The sequence below is a fragment of the Balaenoptera physalus genome (genome assembly GCF_965194825.1).
Source record: "Balaenoptera physalus genome assembly, chromosome: 10".
Lineage (NCBI taxonomy): Eukaryota > Metazoa > Chordata > Mammalia > Artiodactyla > Balaenopteridae > Balaenoptera > Balaenoptera physalus.
The window spans coordinates 99,550,347-99,574,469 of record NC_138889.1 but is presented as its reverse complement, the minus strand read 5'-3'; the positions used below and the strand labels follow the sequence as shown (position 1 = coordinate 99,574,469).

The 24,123-nt window shown below is 57.1% G+C and overlaps 2 protein-coding genes across 16 annotated transcripts in view; both read left to right on the top strand.

The window, feature by feature from the left end:
• Positions 1 to 12,668, top strand: part of AMBRA1 (autophagy and beclin 1 regulator 1) — a 180,492-nt gene extending 167,824 nt beyond the window's left edge. For 13 of the 14 annotated variants that reach the window (XM_082410733.1, XM_082410735.1, XM_082410734.1 and 10 more), the window contains 3 exons: positions 2,223 to 2,315; positions 3,595 to 3,788; positions 11,097 to 12,668. In XM_082410733.1, the coding sequence (XP_082266859.1) occupies positions 2,223 to 2,315; positions 3,595 to 3,788; positions 11,097 to 11,581 (772 nt within the window). In that variant the 3' untranslated portion in view covers positions 11,582 to 12,668. The other variant, XM_082410730.1, reaches the window with a different exon arrangement.
• A 2,584-nt stretch (positions 12,669 to 15,252) lies between these two features.
• On the top strand, positions 15,253 to 24,118 carry CHRM4 (cholinergic receptor muscarinic 4). 2 transcript variants are annotated; one of them, XM_082477145.1, is made up of 2 exons: positions 15,253 to 15,471; positions 21,477 to 24,118. In XM_082477145.1, the coding sequence occupies exon 2, from the start codon at positions 21,506 to 21,508 to the stop codon at positions 22,940 to 22,942; it is 1,437 nt and encodes a 478-aa protein (XP_082333271.1). In that variant the 5' UTR covers positions 15,253 to 15,471; positions 21,477 to 21,505; the 3' UTR covers positions 22,943 to 24,118. The 2 variants fall into 2 exon arrangements, with proteins under 2 accessions (XP_082333271.1, XP_082333270.1); XM_082477144.1 differs by lacking the exon at positions 15,253 to 15,471 and adding an exon at positions 16,291 to 16,384.
• Positions 24,119 to 24,123: the final 5 nt, after the last annotated feature.

Here is a 24,123-nt window from a genome sequence, read left to right as displayed (position 1 = left end):
TGCTTTTGTTTCTGGTCATTTGCCTCTTCCATCACGTAAGATCTTCTCTCACCTTTGCTCTCCAATGCCCTGTTGTTCTCAGACAACCCTCACAAAAATAGCTGAGTATCTGGTGACTCAGCTCCCTGTGGTCTCGAGGAGAAACAGCAGCTCACTGAGATCCAGGAAACATGGCCCGCCACCTCCTGTGCGGCTATGGGAGTGGCGGAGATTCGGGTTGAGGTGTCCGGGCTCAGGGTGCTGACCTCAGTCCTGGCCCCCGGGCTGCCGTGAGAGGCAGCCACCTGACCGCAGGTGTTGTTACCCTGAACTTTAATTCTTGATGTTCTTTCAGAGGGCTCGTCTGAAGATCACACCAAATCTGCCCTCTAAGAGGAGCTGGGAGGGGTTTAGTCCAGAGCAGGGAGAGGAAGAGTACTTTTGTTTGGCTGTGGCTCTTTCCCACAGGTAAAGCCTAATCCCCAGAATCTTAGTGCCCCTCTAGTGATGGATTTGGGGTCCCAGTGCCTAGGCCCATTTCCTTTCACCTGAGGTAGCACAGCCTCCTGACATGCAGTCGCTCACCATGCAGGCCCCATCAGGCCCCTGCCCTATCCAATCCTCACATTTAGGGAGGAATCACCTTACGTCACCACCACTCCCCCACCCCCCACAACTCATCTTTTCCTGGCTGATCCTCACAACCCACTGACTTTCATTTGTTTGCTCTTTATTGAAGAAGTTCTGTCGTTAAAGGAAGGTGACCTCAGCCTCTAGGTTAAAAAGCTGGCTTCCGTTGGAGCTTTTCTTAGTCAGCTCAAGACAGGGTGGCTTAATCACCAGAAATTTATTTTCTACCATCTGGAAGCTAGAAGTCTGAGATCAGGTGCTGGCATGATTGAGTTCTGGTGAGGACTCCTTTCCTGGCTTGCAGACAGCCACCTTCTCACTGTGTCCTCACATGATGGAGAAAGAGAATAAGATCTCTCTCTCTCCTTATAAGGCCAGAGTCCTTTTGGGTTAGGGTCCCAGTCTTATGACTTCATTTAACCTTAATTACCTTCTAAAGACCCTATCTCCAGATACAGTCACTTTAGGGGTAGGGTTTCAACATGTGAATTTGGGGGGGGATTCAGTCTATAGCAGAGCTCTTCAAGCACATGTGCATGCCCTGTCCCTCTTAGGAGCAGAGCTAGCTTTTTTGAGTATCTCCTACAATCTCTACATAGACACTGGAGTTCTCATCAAAGGGCTCAAAGACACCTCTTTCCCAACTCTTATCCCTCTTCCTTCACCACCATCAGCAGCACCCCACCCTCAACCATGTGATTGGTGCTAGGTAGCTGTCTTGCATTTTGGGACCCACCACTGGCAGCCAGGCTTGCTGCCTGAGGTGGCACATCAGTATAGAAAGATAAGAGGCCACTGCTTCCCTTCTGGCAGTTTTGCCTGCGTGCGTGAGGTTGGAAGAAACTGCGTGATATTCCATTGCAGGGAAAGAAGGAACCAGGAAAAGGTTGGCAGCCCAGAGAACTTGATGGATAGAAGCTCTTCTCTCTGCTGTCAGCATTCCAGCCCATCGCTGCTGGAGTTTCTCTCCTCCCTCCCCCAGGAGAAGTTTGTGCGCCCTCCCGGGTCATCTTCAGCTCTCCCAGTTGCTTGTCCAGCCTCTACCTGGCAAAGGAGCCTCTAGGGCCAGAATAGAAAGAGATGTGGGCCTCTCTGGCTCCGCAGGAGCTTTTTCCTGCTTAGACTTCTGAGCACCAGGCAAAGTAAGAATGTCAAGGTGCCCTCATTTTCCTTTCTCCTGGCCCCATGGCTGTAGGGAAGACCCAGTGGTGAGAGCCTGCACTCTCTGTTTCTGAGCACTAAGCACACCCTTTAGACAGGGCTGTCCGTGGCACCCGGTGTCTCCAGGGCCATCTTAGCTCCTTTCTCATATGTCTGAAGAACACACAGAACTCACTGCCTATGACTGGCATGGCTATTTTTTAGCTCTTCCTTAGCCCCAAAGAGGAGCCAGTTAGGCTCTGGGGGATGGAAGAGGCTAAAGCCACCACTCCAGGCTTTGGGGCTGTTGGAGATTCGTCTGGTCTGCTCTACACTGAGCATCCTGATGCAGGAATATCTTTGGTTCTGGCCTCAGCCCAGCCCCAGAAGAGAGGAAGGAAGGAATTGCAAGGGGTTCTGGCCATTCCCTATCTAATGCCTTCCACCTTTTCTCCTTCCCAACTGATTTTCAGGGCCTTAAACTCTGGTGTTGAGTACTACTGGGACCAGCTGAATGAGACTGTCTTCACTGTTCACTCCAGCAGCCGAAGCAGTGAGAGGCCTGGGTGAGTTTGTGAAAGAGGAGGCCCGCCCTCCCTCTGCAACCAGTGGGCTCTGGAGCAGTGCGCTCAGACTGTGCTCCGGGCTCTGTAGCTGCCCGTCCTCAGCCAGAGCAGCTCCTCTTTGATTTGCTTCATGCGTTGAGCTTTTGCACGTGATTTCGTTCGAGAAGAGTGTTTCATGGCTAAGAAAGAGAACAGAACCTCTGCCCTCAGAGCCTTGATTTAAGACCAGCTAGGACACCGTCTAGCCCTCTCATCCTGGCGTGGTATCTGGGCGAGCTGCAGTGAGGAGAGAGGCGCGGACACTGGAGAGGGATGCCCTCCCTAGGAAATTGCTCGTGGGCAGTCTCCCACGTGACCCAGGCCTCAGGGTCCAAGCTGCCCAGAGCTTCAGCCCAGGGACAGACCCTCCCCAGGGGCCAGTGAGAGAGTAGGAACCTGGTACTGATCCTCTCATCACTCAGTTCATTAACGAAGACTGGAACATTTTGAGAAAAAGTCCTGGGTCGATGATAAAGCCAAAGCAATCACTGCTTCCTAGAGGAAGTACAGGGCACAGCTGGAGGAGTAATCCCCAGAAGCAGCTACAAATAGGAGTGGCTGGTGACTGTCTTGAAAGTCCTGGGCTCCCTCTGCTGCCAGCTCGAGCTGTCCTGAGGGTCAGTGCCTAGGAAATGCCCAAGGAAGGGGGTGTATAGCTTGGGGCCTGGGCCTTACTCATTGGCAGCTGGCGCTCCCTGCTTTAAGGGTCTATTTTTCAGAAGGCCCCGAAGGAGGACCCCAGAACAGCCTCACAGGAGTCCCGGTGCTTTTCCTCCAAAGTGGACATTCAGTGGAAGTTCCAAGAATTTAAACTGGAATCTTGTCAGCATATAGTTAGAAGGAACGAAAAGCTAAAGAGAGAAAGGGCCCTCTCCCGCTGCTCACCCTTTGTCCCGTGGAGCTCAGCTAGTGGCTTCCTGAATCTAAGGAAGTGTCTTTTAAGATCAGCCATCTCTACCTCCCCAGAAAGGCCCTCGTTGTTTGAGTGACTGGACCAGCTGGGTTTGCAAAACTGGACGGTTCTGCCGCCTCCTTTCATTGTCCCAGGGTGTGGACTGATCTGGAGGAGAAAGGACACAGGCGAGTTCACCGCCATTGGGAGGCAGCCGCAGGAGTGGGCCTCTCAGCCTGCAGGCCCTGGCCCAGGCTGTGCCCTGGGGATTGGCATGGAGCAGGCGGAGCTCTGTGTGGTGTGCTGTCCCCAGCCCTGCCTGACTCCGGTCTGCCTTTCTCTCCGTAGCACCAGCAGAGCCACATGGAGGACAGACAGAGACATGGGCCTGATGAATGCAATTGGGCTGCAGCCCCGGAACCCCACCACCTCAGTGACATCTCAGGGCACCCAGACTCTGGCCCTTCAGCTGCAGAATGCCGAAACACAGACAGAGAGGGAGATCCAGGAGCCGGGGACAGCAGCTTCGGGTCCTGGTGAAGGTAGGAGCCGTGTAACGCTAGAGGGGAAATGAGACCGGGAGAGTGGCGTGGGGTGGGGGCTGGGACCATTCTCACCCCTCCTTGAGGCTCCTGGCCCGTCCACACGGACAGCTGGTGCAGGGCGAGCACCACTGCCGTCAGGGTGAGTGCCCCTCACGTGGTGGCGCCTCCTCGGGCAGGAAGGTCATTCCCCTGATCTGGGTCACTGCTCCGGCAAGGCGAGCTGCTCTCACAGCTTTGTTCAGCCCCACCAAGGACCCTGACCTCCTTATCCTCTAAAACTTGGAGGACCCAGGGTGTTCTTCCGGAGAGAGAGCACAGAGAGTCACCTAGATAGAGAAGACTCCCTGCTGTGAGCTCTCGTTCCAGAGACACGCACCCCAGGCCTCGGGCTTCCGGGGCCACCCCACAGGGTAGCTTGTCTTCCCCCGCCGCCAGCCTGGCAGAGTCGGGACTGCCACAGGTGAGGCCCTCACACACCCGTGCTTCATGGCCATTTTGGCTGCAGCCTGGCGCGCAGTCAGCCCCTTCCTCTCACCTATCGCAGGTGTGGCTCAGCCAGCTCCGCCCTGGCTCTGCGCTGGCCTCACACTGCTAAGAACCAATTAGCACTTCCCAGCAGTAACGCTCGAGCCCCTTTGGAGTGTGTTGGCAGCTGTGTTAAATAGGCTGTTCTCGCTCAGTCACTGTCCTTACCGCCTACCCCAGCCCCTGGCTGCTCCAGGCTCCAGACAAGGCAGCCTCTAAACAGACCCACATTTCCTAGGTCCGTGTTAAGCCATTTGCTCAAGAGAGACCATGAGAAGAGAGGACAAGTGTGCATCGGGCAAGGAGTAACTAATCTGCCTGTGTCACCTCCAGGGAACAGCTTTCCAAACTGCAACCCCCCAGCAGCGCACTGTCCCTGTCGCTGCCATGAACTGACATTTTTTACAGTTAAGTCCCTTCTTGGTCTGTGGCCCAGGCCGCCTCCTGCATCTGTTGGGTGGAAACCCCTTGGTGTAGAGGTAGCGGCTGCAGCAGCCCAACACAGCTCCGAGCCTCACTGAAGAGGAGAGAGCTGGAGCTCCTCCAGCCAGCCCCAGGCGGAAGTCCTTGTCTGAGGCGGCCCCTCTGCCGCGATCTCGTGGCCGTTCACTGACTGTCTTCCATGCATCAGCCACTGGGGTTGCAAAGACAAATAGGCCTTGGTCCTTCCCCAAGGAACTGGAAGTCTAGAGAGGGAGGCAGGCACCCAGCAGATAATTGCTTCACATGATAAGGACCTCGGGGCCACAGAGGAGGGGGGGCCAGCTCCCAACTGTGGGGCTCGGGGAAGACTTCTGGAGGAGGTGACCCTGAGCTGAGTCTTCAAGGATAAGTAGGAAAATGTCAGGCACAGTGGGATGGGGACAGGGGGCAGGCATTCCTGGCGGAGGGGACAGCAGCTGCAAGGGCACCAAGTTCAAAAACATTACAGTCTGCACTGAGGACCATTCACTAGTGGGCTCTTGTTCGTGGCCTGTCAGTGCGTGTTGAGACTGAGGCTGGATGAGCAGGAAGGGCAGATTACAGGGATCTGGGTCAGAAGTGAGGCCTTCAGCCTGAAAGTGAAGTGCAGCAGGGGCTCCCCACTTGAGAAGAAGAGCATCCACCGGTGTTTTCACCTCCCAAAGAAGCCTCTGATATTTTTTGATTAGCATCAGCTTATTTCTGACCTCCAGTCAATTATAAGTTCCTTTCTTCCTGTTTCGGGATGGGGATGATGGGCTGGCAGGAGGAGGGAGGTTCTGTTTTCCAGTTTGAGACCAGAACCTGATTCTCTCCCAGTCTCCTCCCTACAAAGTAGAACAGGTGGTGGAGGGCGAGCCCTTCAGAGACCAGAGGCGCCCTTCAGAGACCAGAGGCACTCTTCAGCAGAGGCAGCAGTTGAATAGGCTGTTCTCTAGAACAGGAGCCTTGGCAGGGTAGTTCAGGATGGCTCACTGCATCTGTCTGGCGTGGTGAACTTTGCCTGGAGCTCTGGACCTCCAGCTCTGAAAGGGACAGCATCATAGTCCCTTGCAGAAAGCCCCACACCTAGAAAGAAGTATGGGGAGAAGATGTGTGGGGCATTGACCAGTGGGTGTGACTGGCCAGCCTCGTCTCTCCTGGGGCCAGGAGCATTGTTCTGAGGTGCTTACCCCACTGACCACCATCCACTACTGCCGCTCTGGTAGGCGGACCAGGAATCAAGAGTCTTCTTGGGCTCAGACTTCCTTCCTGGTCCGCTTTCCCCATGTAGCAGGCAGGCACAGCAGCTACACACACACACACACACACACACACACACAGACACGCGCGCGCGCGCGCCTGCCTTCTGTCTCCCAGTTGGCAAAACTACTAGAGGAAACCGCTCATCAAGTTGGTTAACTCTTCTTCTGGGCTTAGCTAGAAGGTGGGGCTGGTGGGGGGATACCCCCCTCTGCATCCCTCCACACACCAGGGCCCAGTCTATTACTGTGGGCAACCAGCTCCACTTGTGGTGATTACCATTCTGTGGCCTGCCCCTCCCCTAGCCCTTTCCCATTGGTTAGCATTGAAGGGTCCCAGGCTGCTCCTCGTTTTCATGTTCTATAAGAATTTTATTAAAATCTATTCAGTTCTGTCTAGGACTTCCCGGAGGAGCCCTCCTCAGGGGGAATTTGCAGGTGTTGGCTTTTTTACTTGTCCAGCTTTAAAGCTTCCCTACCCTGTCACTCAGAAAGGGAGGGGAGGCATTCCCTGGGCTCACTGTTTGCTCCCAGCTCTGATACAGTGCCAGCCTGGCACACAGTGGGCACTCAAGAAGTGTGTGGAATGAATGAATTGAGCAGAGGCAAGGCCCTGCCCCTGAGCTTGGCTGTGCTGCACTATTTGGGGAGCCCATGGCTCTGCCTCTGACCACTGAGAAGGGTTGCCTGGACCTTTTTGTTGTCTGGTGAAGATGACAGACCAGCTGGGCCAGGGAAAAGCAAATGTGAAAAGGGAAGGAAAGGGTGCCCCCTGAGGTCAGGAAGGGCAGCTCCTCCTCTGATGCAATCTGGCTTCCCTCTTCTGGGCAGTGAAACCCCCAGAATTGGGCATTATGGGAAGTTCCTGATCCCACTCTGGCCTCTGAATCCAGAACGTACCTTAGAACTTGCCAAGGAGATGATCTCATGTCAACACTAAATCAGTTTACCATTTTTCAGAGACAAAAAGAAATGCTTTTGCTACAGGGAAGGAGACAGCAGAATTAACCCCTGTGGCCGCCACTGCTCCTGGAGCTAATAGCTTGGATCCCTGACCATGGCTGCCACTTCTCTCAGGCCCCAGTGTGTTTTCCTCTTGAAGAATGTGCTGGCTGCCTACTTTGGCTCGCAGCCTTGACTTAGAGTTCCCAAGAGAGAAGCACAGCTCACAGCTCTCTAGGCTGAAGCTACCTACACCCAGCCCTGAGGAAATCGTTTGTGTGTACATTTTAAACTCTTCTATCCCATCTTTTGTGAGTGCTTACTTTATGTCTAGTATTGTATTAGGCACCATGCATCCACAGGTATTGCAGAGGGAATCCGATTCAGAGATGAAGCCATGTCTCGACCCTCAAAAATAAGTCCAGAAAGGAAACAGACATATAACTGTGTCCCCATAGCAGAAGGGTAACATGTGACCAGTTTTCAGAAGCCCCCTTAAGTCTGGAATGCCTGTAGGCAGCCTGGGAGCCCTTTATTCATCCACACATTCGACAGGTAGACGCCAAGTGCAAGCCCAAAGATGAATAAAACTTAGTCCGAGACCGTCAGGAACTTAGAGCCCAGAGGGAGATAACTCTGACGCAGAGAGGTGTGGGTCTCTGTGGGGCTCAGGGCAGGAGCAGCCACTCCCAGCTGGGGACCACGGAAGGCAGGGTGAGGGAGGTGGCCCTTGTGTTGGCCCTTGAGAACAAGTGGACTTCGGACATGGGGAAATGGGCAGGTGCGTGGCAGGTAGAGCGCCCACAGTGTGTGCAGGCAGGGGCGCTAGGCACACAGCAGCGCTGAGTCTCTGGGTTCAGGAAGGGGGATGGTCAGGGAAACAGCTAGGACCTGACCAGAGAGGGCCCTTAAATGTCACGGTGAGAGCCTTAACTACTTGAGGACTCTTGGAGCTGCTGGGTTTTGAACAGAGTATGGACTTAACCAGAACTCAGTGGATCAGAGCTGAATTAGAATGGTAATAGCAGCAGCGTGGAGGCTGGGTGGAAAGGAGAGAGAGAAGCAAGAAGACCATTTAGGAAAGACAGCCATAGTTGTGGTGAGAGGTGGCCAGGCCCGGAGCCACTGGCACAGTGGGAAAGGACAGGAGGGCCCAGACCCGAGTGCCAGCAGCAGGGCTAGGACCTAGCTGTGACAGCTCCCCTAAGGCCCCAAGGCAGACCTGTCCTGCCCCTCGAAGTGATCTACAGGAAAAGAGCTGATAGTTCACCGGGCACAGAGCCCAGCCCACTGAGCTCCAATGCCAGCAGGCCGTGGCCCAGCCTACTGCATACCCCAGGCCGGGCTGGGGAGGCCCTCAGTGCATAGCGTTCTTGGAAAACTGTGGCGGTGGCAGTGAGCACAGGGAGGTCCCCATGGGCCCTCTCCAGGTAGCCCTTTTGGCTCACAGGGTAGAAGCTGTGCTGGCACCAAAGCCCTAGGTTGACCTTTCCTCTTACCCCTACCCACTGCTGAACAGCTTTTCCCTTGAGAGAAGTACTCTGAGAGCCCTTCACGTTCTCTTTCCTTCTGCCCTGGGAGTTGGCACTGAGCTGTCTGAGGGGGAAGCATGTCAGGGCAGCTTGCCTTGAGGGGTTGGAGGTGGGAGGGTAGAATTTACTAGAAAATCTGGAGAAAAGCAAGCTGGACATAAATGAAAGCCCAGGCGGAGTCCCTACTCAGTGCTGGGACAAACTGTCTCACTGAGACCCGGAGGAAGAACTACCAGCACTTGCCTGCCAAGCACTCGCAAGGAGGGAGAGATCTAACGGGACTCCGATACAGCTAAGCTGCAAAACTGGCTGCCTGGAAATCCAGCTCTGACAAGGTGAGCAGGGAGAAGGCACTGGACAGTGTGGGAGCAAAGAAAGTCTTGCAAAGATAGCTGTTGGCAACAAGTACCCCCAAAAAAGTTCAAAACTCACCATCAAAGCTGCCCAAACTGCAAAATCCCAAAGTGGCCAACAGGTAGCCAAAGGAAAAAAATACGTACATAGTTTGGTAGAGCAGCCCTGGCAGCCTGGGAGCCTTGATCATAGTTGCCCACAGGCTTGGACTGCATGTCTGCCCAGTTGGGGCTGAACACAGGCTGGAGGAAGGTCCCTCAGGGTGGGGTTCTTCCTGCAGAATCCAGGTTATTCACAACAGCCACCATTGACTGAGCACCCGCTGTGTGTCAGGTGCGTAACGGGCGTTATCTCATTCCCTCTGCCCGGCACCATGCAGGCTGGATGTTACATCCCTCTTTTGCAAGTCAGAAAATTGAGGGGTACTTCCCTGGTGGTCCAGTGGTGAAGAATCCGCCTTCCATTGCAGGGGGACGTGGGTTCGATCCCTGGTCGGAGATCTGAGATCCCACATGCCATGGGGCCACGAAGCCCGCATGGCACAACTACTGAGCTCGCGTGCCTCAACAAGAGAGCCCGCGTGCCTCAACAAGAGAGCCCACGCGCCACAACTACAGAGCCCACGTGACCTGGAGCCTGCACGCCACAACTAGAGAGAGAAAACCCGCATGCCACAACTACAGAGAAGCCCGTGCACCACAACTAGAGAAGCCTGCACACTGCAACGAAAGATCCCGCGTGCCTCAACGAAGATCCTGCATGCTGCAACTAAGACCTGACACAGCCAAAAAAAGATAAAAGAAAACAGGAATGTGGGCGGCAAGGGACTTATTCTAGGTCACACAGCTAGTGAGTGGCAGAACTAAGGTCTGAGCCAAAGCCTCGTCTGCTCACAGACAAGGGAATACTCAGGCTTTTGGGGAAAGAGCAGAACCTTCTCTCTTCCTCCCTAGAGGTGCAGACTGAAGCCTCAGGCTGGGGCAGTTGGCTGCCTCTAGTGAAAAATGAGGGTATCAGGCATCCAGCCCCCGGAGAACAGTATGTGGGAAATAACTTGGGAAAGTTGGTGGGTAAAGTGGGACAAGAGGAGAAGACAGAATGCCTTCTAGGGAACAGTTAAAAGTCATCTTCCTCATGTGCTTTTAGGAAGTGACAAACAGAACAACAATGAAGAGAAAGAGCACAGCTTTGAAACAGAGCGGAGCAGACTGTTTGCCTTCTAGCCACACCCCGTACGGTGCCCTCACTTTCCAAAGACCAGGCAGTGTACCCTGTTCCAGGGCCAGGTCTACCAGGTTACCCGAGACAGGGAGGAGCAGACACAGCCAGCTGTCTGGGCTGCCTGCATTAGATGCATGACCAGTCTGCCTGTGGTGTCCAGAGGGTTAAAACCAGACTCCCAGCTTCTGGTCCAGCCCTGCCTGTTAACCAGCTGAGCAGCCTCGGCCACCTAGGCCTCAGTTTCACCACCTGTAAAACAGAAGTACGAATTACGATTGTTTGGGGAGTCTTATCTAGTTTTCAAGTCCCTGACTTACTCTTTTTTTTTTTTTTTTGGTAATATCTTTATTGGAGTATAATTGCTTTACAATGCTGTGTTTCTGCTGTTCAACAAAATGAATCAGCTATATGGTATACATATGTCCCCATACCCCCTCCCTCTTGAGCCTCCCTCCCACCCTCCCTATCCCACCCCTCCTATCCCACCCCTCTACGTCATCACAAAGCATCGAGCTGATCTCCCTGTGCTATGTAGCAGCTTCCCACTAGCTATCTATTTTACATTTGGTAGTGTATATAAGTCCATGCCACTCTCTCACTTCGTCCCAGCTTACCCTTCCCCCACCCGTGTCCTCAAGTCTGGTCTCTACATCTGCATCTTTATTCCTGCCCTGTCACTAGGTTCATCCGTACCATTTTTTTTAGATTTCATATATGTGCGTTAGCATACAGTATTTGTTTTTCTCTTTCTGACTTCGCTCTGTATGACAGACTCTAGGTCCATCCACCTCATTACAAATAACTCAGTTTTGTTCTTTTTTATGGCTGAGTAATATTCCATTGTATACATGTGCCACATCTTCTTTATCCATTCGTCTGTCGCCTGACTGATTCTTGAAGTGAGGTATTGGCCCTCTTCTTGTTTCTGCTTTTAGCTAGAATCCCCCAGTTCCTACTAGCAGTGGCCTGCCTGACTCAGAGGCCCAGGCCAGCAGTTAATTCCCTCCCTTCTGCTTTGTGCCTTCCAGGTGAGGGCTCGGAGTACGGTGCCAGCGGGGAAGACGCTCTCAGCAGGATCCAGCGGCTGATGGCGGAAGGGGGCATGACAGCCGTGGTGCAGCGGGAGCAGAGCACCACCATGGCCTCCATGGGTGGTTTCGGCAATAACATCATCGTCAGCCACCGTATTCACCGCAGCTCCCAGACGGGCACCGAGCCTGGGGTCGCGCGCGCCCCCTCGCCCCAGCCCTCCACCTCTCGGGGACTGCTCCCGGAAGCTGGGCAGCTGGCAGAGCGAGGCCTGAGCCCCCGGACAGCCTCCTGGGACCGGCCTGGTACCCCTGCGCGGGACCCACCCCAGGCAGCCCTGCCCGCCTCCTCCCCCGTCCCCCTTCCCAGCGCTGAGGGACCAGCCCTGCACTGCGACCTCACCAATAACAACCACCTTCCCGATGGCGGGGGCAGCAGCCTGGGGGAGGCTGCGGGCCCCAGTGGGGAGCCACGGAACAGGTAGAGACATGTGTGCACTGGTGCCTCCCCTCAAACCGCTGAGCAGAAACCGGACCTCACAGCTGACTGGGAACTGTACGCGCAGAAGAGCCGCGGGCTGCGTCAGGAAACAGGAGCGAGAGGGTGGGGGGTCGAGAGGGAGCCCGAGTCAGCCAGTGTGAGGCAGTCAAAGGGGCAAGGCTTGCCTCCGGGGACTAGAACCTTCCAGGATCTGGAGCCCAAGGGAGCCACAGACTGCTGCGCTCAGTGTGAATGGAGGAGGAAGTGGGTATCCCTGCCATGAACCCCCCTTTCTCCTGGAAACAAGGCTCAAGGGACTCAGCCCCGGGCAGAGAGCCCTCAGAAGGGTGAATAGTCTTCCAGATCTGGGCCAAACCATCCTGGACGGTGGCCAGTGGGCCGGCTTCTCCCTGTTCACCTGTTGTGCAGGCAGAGCCACTAGGAGCCCTAGTGCAGGAGGAGCGGCCTGGCCCCCAGAAACCAGCTCCATCTCTGAGCCTTCCAGAGCTTCAGCCTCTCTTGATCATCTTACCCCACAGAGACCACAGTCAGGGGTCAGGCCAGGCCTCCGGATTCCTGAGGACAGGGACTTCCTGCACTTACTGGTGGGGAACAACCATGGAGTGAATGGGGCATCCTGCTTGCCTGAGACACGATGGGGTCAAGGGACGGTGGGCAGGTCCTCGCTCAGGAGTGGGGGGTGTAGGCTGGCCAGCCCCCAGCGCTTGTCCACCAAGCTCCTCCTTCCCCACCACCCCCCAAGGCCCTCAGAGCAGCACCTGTGGGTGTCAGTATTAGCTGAGCCTAGGCCAAAGCCAGCCCAAGGCTGGGGGAGGGGATGAGACTCCAGGTCAGAATGTGAGGTCTTGGTCTGTGATTTAAGGTGTTGCATGTGGAATCTTGAACTGTACATGTAGTTTCTAGTGGAGAAATCAAGGCTCTGATTATTTTGTTTTTAGTATGAAAATGTGATTTCTTTTCTGTTTGTAACTCATCATAGAAACATTGTGGTGGGAGGAGAGGGGATAGTCTGACTGCTAATGAGGGAAACACCAAAGATCTACATCATTAAAATGATGACATGCCCCTCACCAGTCTCCTCTCTGTTTATTTCCATGGGGGTTGGGGGGGGGGTAGTGATGGGGGGCCGGGGGAGGACATTGAACTGAGCCGCCCTGGTTCTCCCAGGCACTGTTTATGGTGCTGCTGTCCTCCTAGGTGGGGAGCCCCGTGATGCCTCAGCAGAAGCCACTCAGGTAAGGGCTGCCACCTCTGCTTCATGCTGCGTCTGTGTGCCTCTACCTCCTGCTTCCCAGGGGCCTGCTAAGGACTGGAGCAACCTTCACAGTAACAGGTGGGTAGGTAAGAATGATGGAAGGTTGCTCGTCGTGATTGCTTCCTACCCAGGATGATGGGCCTGGAGTGAAGATGTAACTGGCCAGAAAGCTGGCTCCCCTGCAGTCCTGGGAAAGCACCCATAATGGGTGTCTGGGTTGGCCAGCAGGGAGCTTGGCCTTATCTACAGTCATCCCCCAAAGATGCCATTTGCTGGCTGCTCAGGTTTCCCTTTACTTTGTGTCTGGACAGCGGCTGAGGGGTGTGCTGTAGTCATGGGCCTTGGCCACTTAGTTTTAAGTCAGAAAGCGGAAGAGGGATGTTTGACCCTGCTCTCATAGAGGTATACAGGGAAATCAGAGCCACCCCAGGGCTTTTTGCCAGCAACAAGTACTTCTTGAGTACTTTTGTGTGCTTAATTCTGTCCCAGACACTATGGGGCATACAGAAGTATAGGTTCTGCCCCAGGAGAGGCAAAACCAAAAGATCAAATGGGCAAGCAAATAATACAAAACAGTGTGAAGAGTTATATGGTGAGGAACACTAGAATTTTTTGGAAAACTATTATATTACAGCACACTCTGGACTAAGACACATCAGCTAACTGTGAGACCTTGGGCAGGCCACTTGCCTTTTCTCTTGCTTCATTTTCTCCCTCTAGGAGGCAGGGCTTGTACTCTACAACCTCTTAAAGTTATTTCCAACTCTGTAAGAAAAGGCCTCCTTGAAGAGGTGAGATTTGAGCTACGCATTAAAGGATGGAAAGAGAAGGGCGCCCGCTGCAATGCCTGCCCTCCACCCACATACTCCCCCCAGTGGGAGAAAGAATTACGTGGTCCAAGAGTGGGGACTATGAATTTGTTGAGTGTAAACCGTGTGCCAAGGATTCAGTGTTTATTATCTCTCAGTCCTTAGCACCAAAAACCCTCTGAGGTGGGTACTGGTACACCCAGACCACACAACTAAATGGTGGAGCCAGGGTTTGAACCCAGATGGGACCCTGATGTATTCTGTTACTTTGGAAAAGGGGGTATGAGGAGGCTTTGTGGATGAAGTGATCTAAATTCAGTCCTGCCTGGCCTCGCCTCTGTCCTTACTGGCCAAGGATGAACCCAGCCCCTACCTGTACAGAGGCCCCTGTCAACACATTCCGTCCCCACACCAACCTCTTTCCTTAGAAAGCCCTTGCTGTGTGGGTAGAGCCTCCCCAGTAGGGCCTTCATGGGCCCCCTTGCATATCATGATGAGGTTATGGGGCCAGCGGGGCAGAGCTCAGCAATCCCACTTGGAGATGAGGAAATAGGTTCAGAGCAGTTCTGTGGACCCAAGATGTCTATGGACCCAGTTGGATCAAAAGTAGAGAGTACAGACTAAACCAGGTCCTCTGGTTCCTGTCTCAGCTCTCCACGTTCTGGGATCGGGGGAGGCCAAATGCCCTACACCATAGTAGGGATTTTGGAGAAACTGGAGCAGGTTTGCCTGACAGCTTCTGGAAGAATTCAAGGCAGTGGTTGGAGACTTTTCTATTAAATTTCTGTGGCCTCCAGTGGGCTTGCTTGTTTCCCCATCTGACAGTTATAAGTGTCTGGCCTTCTCCCAGCCTGTGTGCGTGTGCACACACACACTTTCACCCTCCTAGGAGGACCACCCTCTCCTGGACCCTAGGAGGGATGTGAAAAAGGGAAACCAGTGAGTGCAGACTGTCATCTAATTGTCATATGAACCAACCAAGCCTGTTTCCTCATCTGTGAAGTGGGAGCAAGAACAATAGGGCTTTTTCATTCTTTGGTTATGGGAATCATGGGAGACCAGATCGTTCATGTAAAGGACCATGGCTTCTCACCGTAGCCGACTGCCAACTCCAGCCGTCGCCTTGGGGAGCGTTAGGACCCGACCTCTGCCTCATTGTTCAGCACAGAGGGCTCCACACCAAGAGCCCCAAAGGGCTGCTTCTTGCCTGAGTTCCCGCCCCTTCTCTGGCAGCTCCTGCTGCCTCCTCCACTGGTGCGGCCTCCACCTCCCCCCCACACACAGCCCCCCGCCCAACCCTTGGGGGAGGGTGGAGGAGGGGCGGGACTTGAGTTGTTTTTCCAAGAGAAGAACCCATCTGTCTTAAGGTTAATCGGGTGTTTGCGCTCAGAGAGTTTGGGGTGACAGGCCCGGGCGTTGCGTTGTGGGAGCGAGTCGGACCTTGGCCGGCCCAAGGAAGGGCCATCTCAGAGGAGGCAGAAACGCTGGAGCCTGGGCAAGCGGAGCAGAGCCGCCAAGGTCAGGGCCGAGGTGGAGCTCTCCGAGGTGCTGAAGCCTCCCTGCTCTCAGTCCGGCGAGCGCCCCAGTGGACCCTCCTGCTCGGTGCAGGCAAGGCCCCAAGTCCCAAGGCTCCAGCCCGCGCGGTTCCCGGACACTTCAAGAGACCAGCAGCTCGCCCTCTGGGGTCTCGTTCCGGGCTCTGCTCCAGGTGACCTTGGGCACTCGGCTTTCCCGCACAGGCATCGGTGAACCTGCCCTCCAGGCTGCGACTGGATGAGCGGCGTGTCCTTTCTCGGGGCTGGAGAAAGGGTGCGCACCCACTCCCCGGCTTGGAGCGCGGGAGCAGGGAACAGGGCGGCAGGAATGGGGGGCGGGCGGGGTTGTGTGCGATGAGCCGGCTCCTCTCTCCCTGGGGACCGTTGCCTGGCTTCTCTCTCCAGCTCCTTCCCAGGCCCCGACGGCGCCCCTCTTCTGTGGCTGCCCGGTAGCCAATACGCAGCCTCGAGGCTCGAAACTGCCGGCCTTCGGCTCTCTGCCCCGACGGAACCGGGGCGGCAGAGCCGACCCCAGCCACCCATAACCTCCTGTTGGGGTCAAACACTCGCGCCTCCGTGGTCCAGCTGCGAGCCGGGCAGTATAAAGAGTGAGGTCCGGGCGGGGCGCGAGACCACCTACCGGTCCCGGGGGCTTGGTCAGAGCGGAGACGGGAACGCAGCCAGACGGGGCTGCCAGCTCCCTTCCCAGCCCGCGATGGGGCGCCGCGTCCCCATGACAACGCGGACACCCCACCCCACCCCCAGCCTCCCGGGAGGGCAGCGCCCCCCGCTAAGCAGCACTGGTGACCGTGGTCGGTACCCCCATAGTGCCCGAGTGGAGAGCTGCCGGCCGGCTCCAGGGAGGGGCGCGCGTAGCTGGGGTCCCCGACGCCCGGGGTGGTAGCCCCCGCGCGTCCCCGTTGGGTGGCCGGCCCGGGGCGGGCGGCGCGGCCCCACCAGGATTGGCTGCTTCCCCGTGACATCACGCGGCTCGGGGAAAAGTGCGAGCGTGAGCGCGAGTCGGAGCCACAGCGCTGGGAGCTGCGGGCGGAGCAGGGGCCGCCCCTCTGCACCCCGTCCCCGCCCCCGGCCCGCGGCCCGGCCGCCCGCCCCACCCGCTGGCCCGCGGGGCCACCCGCCAGTCCAGCCGTCTGTCAGGTGCGAGGGGAACTGGGCGGAGGTGTCTGGTAAGTGACTCCGCGGCAGCGCGGGGGCGGGGACTCGGTTGGGAGAGAAGGACGCGTGGCTTCTGGACCCTCTGAGGCGCCCCGAGGCGGGCCCGACTGGGCCAGGGCCTCAGGCTCCTTCGGGGGCGAGCGCGGTGCTGGGAGCTCCAGAGGGCCCGTGGGCGAGGGGCCCGCTGGAAGCAAGGCCCGGAGTCGCTCGGAGGCTTCTCAGGGTGCGCCTCTCGGAAGGAATGGACTCTCAGTGGGTCGGGTGGTGGTGGTGGTGTGTGTGCCCGCCCACGGCCCGCCAGGAGCCAGGGGCAGCCGTCGGGGGCGGGACCCCGCACTTCTGCCTTCCTCTGGCAGCTCTGCAGGGCGCCGGGCGCTGGAGCCCCAAAGAGCCTTTTTCCCGCCCGTCTCCCCGCCCCCCACCCCACAGCGCCGCCAGCCCACTCCAGTCCGTGGAGTCCTCCATCAGCGACCTTGAACTCCGACGGAAAACACCACTGCCCTCTCCTGGTGCCCCTCCCCCCTCCAAGACTCCCCACCTCCGTTGCCCAGGCTCAGAGACTGGGAGGTCCAGCGCCAAGCCCGGAGCCCCATGGCGGAAGCTTCAGGCGCAATGTTGGTGCCAAATCCCCTGCACGCTTTCTCCTTCCCCGCAACTCCTGAGTCTCCTCTCCCGCCCCAGGGACAGATCCAGAGACCGCAGCCTTCCCGGAGCCCTAGAGTGAACGCCTAGGAATCGAGGACCCACCCCCACCCCCGGCGTCCAGGGAACACGCTCCCATCGTGTCCGGGAAAGGGGGGCTCCAGGACCCGGGAAAGCACTGTGCCCACGCCCAGAGGCTGCAGGAACTGCGCTCTAGGGAGTTGGGGGAGGGCGGGGCACGGGAGAGCCGGGTCCCCTTCGACAACCACGGAGACATGGAGGAGCCTCCGGATGGGCCCAGTAATAATTCCCAACGAGGCCCGACCAAGCCCAGGGCTTGAGAAACAGGGTGTCCACGCCAGCCGCTGGGGCCGGGCTGTGCCTCTTCGGCGGGGTTCAGGGTTAGGAGTGTGGGATGGGGAAGAATTTTACACACGCCTGACCCAAGCCCCGCTGGGCCTCCCCATTATGGAGGTGCTTCCCGCACCCTCCTGCCAGGCAGACTGGGCGCCCTTTGGCGATAACTGCGCAGTGGGCACACTGAGCTGAACCTAGCGTCCCGCAAGCCGGGTTGAGAGACTCTAGCAGCAGCCCCTCGACAGAAGTCAGTCCCAGCCTGGGACTCTGCACCGCAGCATTGGGGACGCAGACACCACAGGACTCTCTGCTAAGACGACGCCCCCAAGGTCAGGGGGTCTGTCGCAGCCCAGATTGTAGTCCGGTCTTGTCCTCCTGCCGGCGACTCTGCCCCATGCACAGGCGGGGCGCCATCTAGACACCGATTGGCCCGACCTTCTTCGTACTCAGACAGCAGAAGTCTGGGCTGAGCCTCCCTACAGGGGCGTTTAGAATGTGGCGGGTCACCCACTGTGGGACCTGCATTTGCTCGTGTACACAAGCTCACAGGTACAGGCACACCCGAACCGTGTGCATCCCCCAGGCCGCAGCACTCCAGGCGCACACACGCATGCACATGCACGTGTCCACACCGCGCGAGCATGCTCACATGCACACGGGCGCACTGGTATCCAGGCGTGGCCCAGCGCGCGCACACACGCACATGCAGACAGCTACTAGCTTCTACTCGAGCTCCCCAGTAATCACACACAGAACTCGCAGTCGCCTTCCCGCCCACACTTTCCTCGCCGCGGAGGGGTGGAACCAGGCGCCCTTAACTTTCCCACCATTGAACCCCGTGCGGAGCCAAAGGCAGCTACGGGGTGAGGCCTGGCGAGGGGGCCCCAAGTCCCTCCCCTGGGAGGCCCGGCCTGGGACCTCCACTGCTTTCCCAGTCACCTTGGAGTTGGGGGCGGTGGCGAATAGCGGCCATCCTCTCCAGGTCCGGAGCTGGCGCCCAGGGACCGACATTGCCATCTAGCGGTGCGCACATGCCTGGGCGGCGGCTGCTCGCCTCCCCAGGTTTCGGGCGGGCGTGCGTCCCAGAGAAACGCCCCAGAAGAGGGTGCAGTCAGAACGTCTGCGGGTGACCCCCAGGGGTCCAGAAAGATAGTTTGGGTGGGGAACAGGGAGAGTGCCTTGCCGTGTCTGCAGCTGGCAGCTTCCCCAAGAGGGCCCAGAGAGGGACTAAACCCTTGGCCACCTGATTGGAGATAAGCTGTCCAGATGGAGACAAGAGGTCTCTTTTCTTCTGGGAAAGCTGAGTGTGGGAGCTGGCAGTGAATGAGAAGGGGCTCTACCCAGGCCTCCCCTGACCCACCCCTAGTGGTGTGGTTTTGAGGAGGGGAGAGCAGAGTCAGGAAATCAACTCTAGAGGCAGTAGCACCTTGCAGTTAAGAAGGTGGCTCCTGGGTTCTAATCCTGCCCCCGCCCCTGCTTACACACTGGGTGACTTTAAGCAAGTTAATTAACATTATCCTCATCTGTAAGAAGATACTTACTTCAGTAAGATGAAGATACTTATAGCACCTGCCTTTTCAGGCTGCTGTAGGAATTAAACCCGATAATCTGTATAAAAAGCTCAGAGGGATTCCTGACTCATAATTAACACTCAATAAACAAGAGCGATTATGTTTTTCCTATTTGGTACCTCCAGCCCCTTTCTGATCTCACTGGCCTGTGTCCTGACCCTGGGAGGCTAGAACGAGGGTTTCCTTGGGGCTGGCTGACGGGTCACTCCTGCCCACCCTGTGCCTACGGGCAGGTGCCTGGAAGGACAGCCTCTCCACGCTGGGTGCCTCTGCCCTCCCACCCCTCCTCAGAGGGTGGTGCCTGAGGTTCCATTTTGGAGTCTCTCAGCACTGAAAAGGGCTGTCAGAGACCCCCCCGCCCCCCAGGAGATGGCAGTATCTGGTCTTTGCCCTTGATTCCTCTGCGACCTTGGGGGTGGCACCACCCCTCTGTGAGCCTCTCCTGTGAACCAAGGATTTGGGCATGAGAACTGAAACTACCAGGCCGGGAGGCTGGGTCTGGGTCTGCCTCTGCGTCTAGTGTCTGCATCTGCATCTGTGATGGTGGCTTAAGGAGACTGAAGCCAGGCTTGGAGAGGGGGCGTCACACTGGCATCTGGCTCCAGCCTGCAGTGCACGTTAATGCTGGAGATGGAGTTGAGTTGCTGACCCCCATTGCTGCCGGAGGGAGGCTGCCCCAGGACAGACATCCTCTCTGTTTTGCAGATGAGAAAGAGAGAAGCAGGAAGGTGAGGTGGCTTGTGCAAAGCCACACAGCTAAGACCCTGCTGGCCGTGGAGCCTGGGCTGTGGGGCGCATGCTCCTTCCTCCACACCCCACTGTCTCTCCTCTGCATCCCTCACACAGATGCACAGAACTGCATATACGACAGGGAGCTGCGGGGCTGGCATGGCTGTGATGGGCCCGTGTGCGTGTGTAATGGTGCGCATGTTGGCGGGTGTGAAGGAGGCTGGGCTGAGCGGCTGCCCTGGCACAGTGCCCTGGGCGTGGGCCTCCCTCACACGTAGGGGAGAGGAAGAGGGGGAGGAGTTGTGAAGAGGCTCTGGGGAGGAGCCTCGTGCTTGGAGGACCCCAGCTGGGGCGCCGTGGTGTGTACCGGTGGGCCGAGGGGTACCCTCAGGGGCTGGCCACAGGCTCCCCTCCTGCAGCCCCTCTCTTCCCTGTGGGACACTCGCTCACCCTTTGGGTTCCCTGTCAGGCCTTGGGGAGGGCACTGGCCCCTGGGAAGCCATGTGTGTCTTTCCTCAGCTGATGGGCCCTTTAGGCTTCTGATTCTTTACAGGTCTTAGCCCCTGGCTGCTGACAGACCCCAGCTACCCTTGCACTGCATCCCCATGCCCTGGGGACGGGGAAGGGCTCCGGGAGGGGTTGCCACAGTGGCATTTTCCTCCTCCTCCTTCTTGGATTCCTAGTTCCATGTCACCTCTTCTGGTCCTCTGGGAAGACTTCCCCAAGGTGGGATCACTGACTCTTGTGGCTCTTTGGGCCTCCCTCTACCAGAACCCTTAGCTCTGGGACAGCAACGTGAGATCAAGGAGCTGTGGAACCTTGGGCAGTTTATTTAACATCTCCGTGCCTTACTTTCCTCATCTGTTAGTAAAAAATAACAGTATCCGGGACTTTCCTGGCGGTCCAGTGGTTAAGACTCCGTGCTTCCACTGCAGGGGGCTCGGGTTCAATCCCTGGTTGGGGAACTAAGATCCTGCCTGCTGAGCCACATGCCCCCCCCAAAAAAACAAAACAAAACAAAAACAACACAGTATCTACTTCATAGGTTTGTTATGAGGATGAAATGAATGAATACTTATAAAAAGTGTAGAAAGTGCCCGGCACTGAGTAGACAATAGATGTTAGCTGGTAGTATACACTCTTGCCTTTGTCCCTAGTGCCTTCTGTAGGGATTGGAGGGCAGGTCCCCGGTAATGTTTGGTTAAGAAATGACCAGATGGGTAAATGAATGAATACCTCTGACCAGAGCCACATACTGATATCTGGGACCTCTCTTCCCCCCACCCCTCCACCCACACTGGCGTTCTGTGCATGCCTTACACATGCCTCAGGGCCTTTGCTCTTGCCATTGCCCTTGACTAGGCCACTCTCTGCAGCTCTTCTTGTGGCTGCCTCCTCATCATCATCCAGATCACCTCCTCGGAGAGGCCTTTGCTGATTACCCCTCTGACTCACTCACCATCACCTGCCCTTGTTTCCTTTCTAACACCTTTTTGTTGCTCACATGTTTGTACGTCTCCCCTGATAGGCTTGTAAGCTCCGTGAGAGTGGGGGCTGCGTGTGTCTCCTTCACTCTGTAACCCCAGCATAACCCCAGCGCCTACAACAGTGCTTGTACAAGAGTAGGCACTCAATAAAGGATGAATGACCGGACACAGGAGGAAGTGATGGGACAGAGTTCTCTAAGGATGGAGTTCTGCAGGATGATGATGCTCCTCTGTCGCCTTGACTCCCGTGCACCCCCCCCTCACCCCTCTAGGCCACTTCAACCATTCACCCCTTTCCTCTCTCCTTCCTCCTCCAGACGCTGCCCGCCCACTGCTGCTAGCCAAAATGGCGAACTTCACACCGGTCAATGGCAGCTCGGGCAACCAGTCTGTGCGCCTGGTCACGTCAACCCATAACCGCTATGAGACAGTGGAGATGGTGTTCATTGCCACGGTGACAGGCTCACTGAGCCTCGTGACTGTCGTGGGCAACATCCTGGTGATGCTATCCATCAAAGTCAACAGGCAACTGCAGACGGTCAACAACTACTTCCTCTTCAGCCTGGCATGTGCTGATCTCATCATAGGCGCTTTCTCCATGAACCTCTACACCGTGTACATCATCAAGGGCTACTGGCCTCTGGGTGCCGTGGTGTGTGACCTGTGGCTGGCCCTGGACTATGTGGTGAGCAATGCCTCCGTCATGAACCTGCTGATCATCAGCTTTGACCGGTACTTCTGCGTCACCAAGCCCCTCACCTACCCAGCGCGGCGTACCACCAAGATGGCGGGCCTCATGATCGCCGCTGCCTGGGTCCTGTCCTTCGTGCTCTGGGCGCCTGCCATCTTGTTCTGGCAGTTTGTGGTGGGCAAGCGGACGGTGCCAGACAACCAGTGCTTCATCCAGTTTTTGTCCAACCCGGCGGTGACCTTCGGCACGGCCATCGCCGCCTTCTACCTGCCTGTGGTCATCATGACGGTGCTCTACATCCACATCTCCCTGGCCAGTCGCAGCCGAGTTCACAAGCACCGGCCCGAAGGCCCTAAGGAGAAGAAGGCCAAGACCCTGGCCTTCCTCAAGAGCCCCCTGATGAAGCAGAGTGTCAAGAAACCGCCCCCAGGAGAAGCTTCTCGGGGGGAGCTGCGCAACGGGAAGCTAGAGGAGGCCCCTCCGCCGGTCCTCCCCCCTCCACCACGCCCAGTGGCTGACAAGGACACCTCCAATGAGTCCAGCTCTGGCAGTGCCACCCAGAACACCAAGGAACGACCACCCACAGAGCTGTCAACCACAGAGGCCACCACGCCCGCCACACCTGCACCTCCCCTGCAGCCACGGACCCTCAATCCGGCCTCCAAATGGTCCAAGATCCAGATTGTGACAAAGCAGACAGGCAACGAGTGTGTGACAGCCATCGAGATTGTGCCTGCCACGCCGGCTGGCATGCGTCCGGCGGCCAACGTGGCCCGTAAGTTTGCCAGCATCGCCCGCAACCAGGTGCGCAAGAAGCGGCAGATGGCAGCCCGGGAGCGCAAGGTGACTCGGACCATCTTTGCCATTCTGCTAGCCTTCATCCTCACCTGGACGCCCTACAATGTCATGGTCCTGGTGAATACCTTCTGCCAGAGCTGCATCCCTGACACCGTGTGGTCCATTGGCTACTGGCTCTGCTACGTCAACAGCACCATCAACCCAGCCTGCTATGCCCTCTGCAATGCCACCTTTAAAAAGACCTTCAGGCACCTGCTGCTATGCCAGTATCGGAACATCGGCACTGCCAGGTAGGCAGGTAGGGGTGCCACTGGAGGTGCTGGTGTGTGCGCTGGGGACCACGTGTCAGCTGCTGCCAGGGAGAGATGTGGAGGCGCTTCTCAGTGTTCATGTTTGCTGAAGAGAACTGATGTTCCCGAGACCCCGTGAGGCTCAGGAAGAGGCTCTGGCTGGATTCAGAGACCAGGTCTCTGCCCAGGCCAAGGAGGATCAGCCCCAGGAAGTGACCAAACTGGACAGTCTGACCCATGTCTCTTGTCCTGCCGCAGGGAGCTGGGGAGCACTGGCCTGTGTGGGCACCTGCCCCACTGTGACCAGCCAGCATGGCTGAAAGAACGGACATCTGGAGGGGAGCAGAGCCCAGCACCCCTCTGGGAGGAGCAAAGGGGCCAGTGCTTGGGAAAGGAGGCTCAGGAAGGGAAGGGTCCCCCATCCTGCTGTAATCGGTGCTTTCTGCCCCCCTATACCCCGCATGTAGGCTCAGCCTCCTCCTCCTATATCTCACTCCAGGGGCAGAAATCTCCCCTTGCTGCAGCTACTCAGCAGGGCTCTGGTTGGGTGGGTGGGTGAGCTGGCTGGAGGCCAGGCAGAGTGGGCTCTGAGCACACCCCCTACAGCACTACCCTGGTCACATTCAGGATGGGCTAGTGGGGAGATCAGGGGTTCACTCAGGAACTGGGGTCTGGCCACCTACCTCCCCAGGCTGAGCTGAGTGGCCCCTGTCATTCTGAAGAGTTGCCCTCCCTCCCCAAGGAGCGGGCTTGGCTCGGGTCACACATAGTGAAGGTGGGACTGTGGTGAGTGGTATTCACGGCTGGCCTCTGCAGTGTGAGGGACGCCCTGGTGGGTCACCAGGGAGAAAACGGGGGTGGACTTGACCAACACACAGGCTTCAGTGACAGTTGGGGCGGGGCTGGTGAGGCAGGCAAGCGACCCCCATCTCTCCTCTCCCAACTGACGGAACCTTCTGGATTGGCAGTGGGCTGGACCAAAAGACCTTTACCTGGGGGAAACTGAGATGGGGGGAATCAGTTCTAACGAGTCTCCTGGGTTCCCTCCCCCAGCCCTGGCCCCTGGAGAAACAGGACTGAGAGGCTCAGGGGACTTGATGGGGGGCACCCTTCCAGGGGTCAGTAGGGGGCCCTGGAAGGAATTTTCATAACCGTTTTTTCTCCATGAGCTCTGGGGGGCACTCA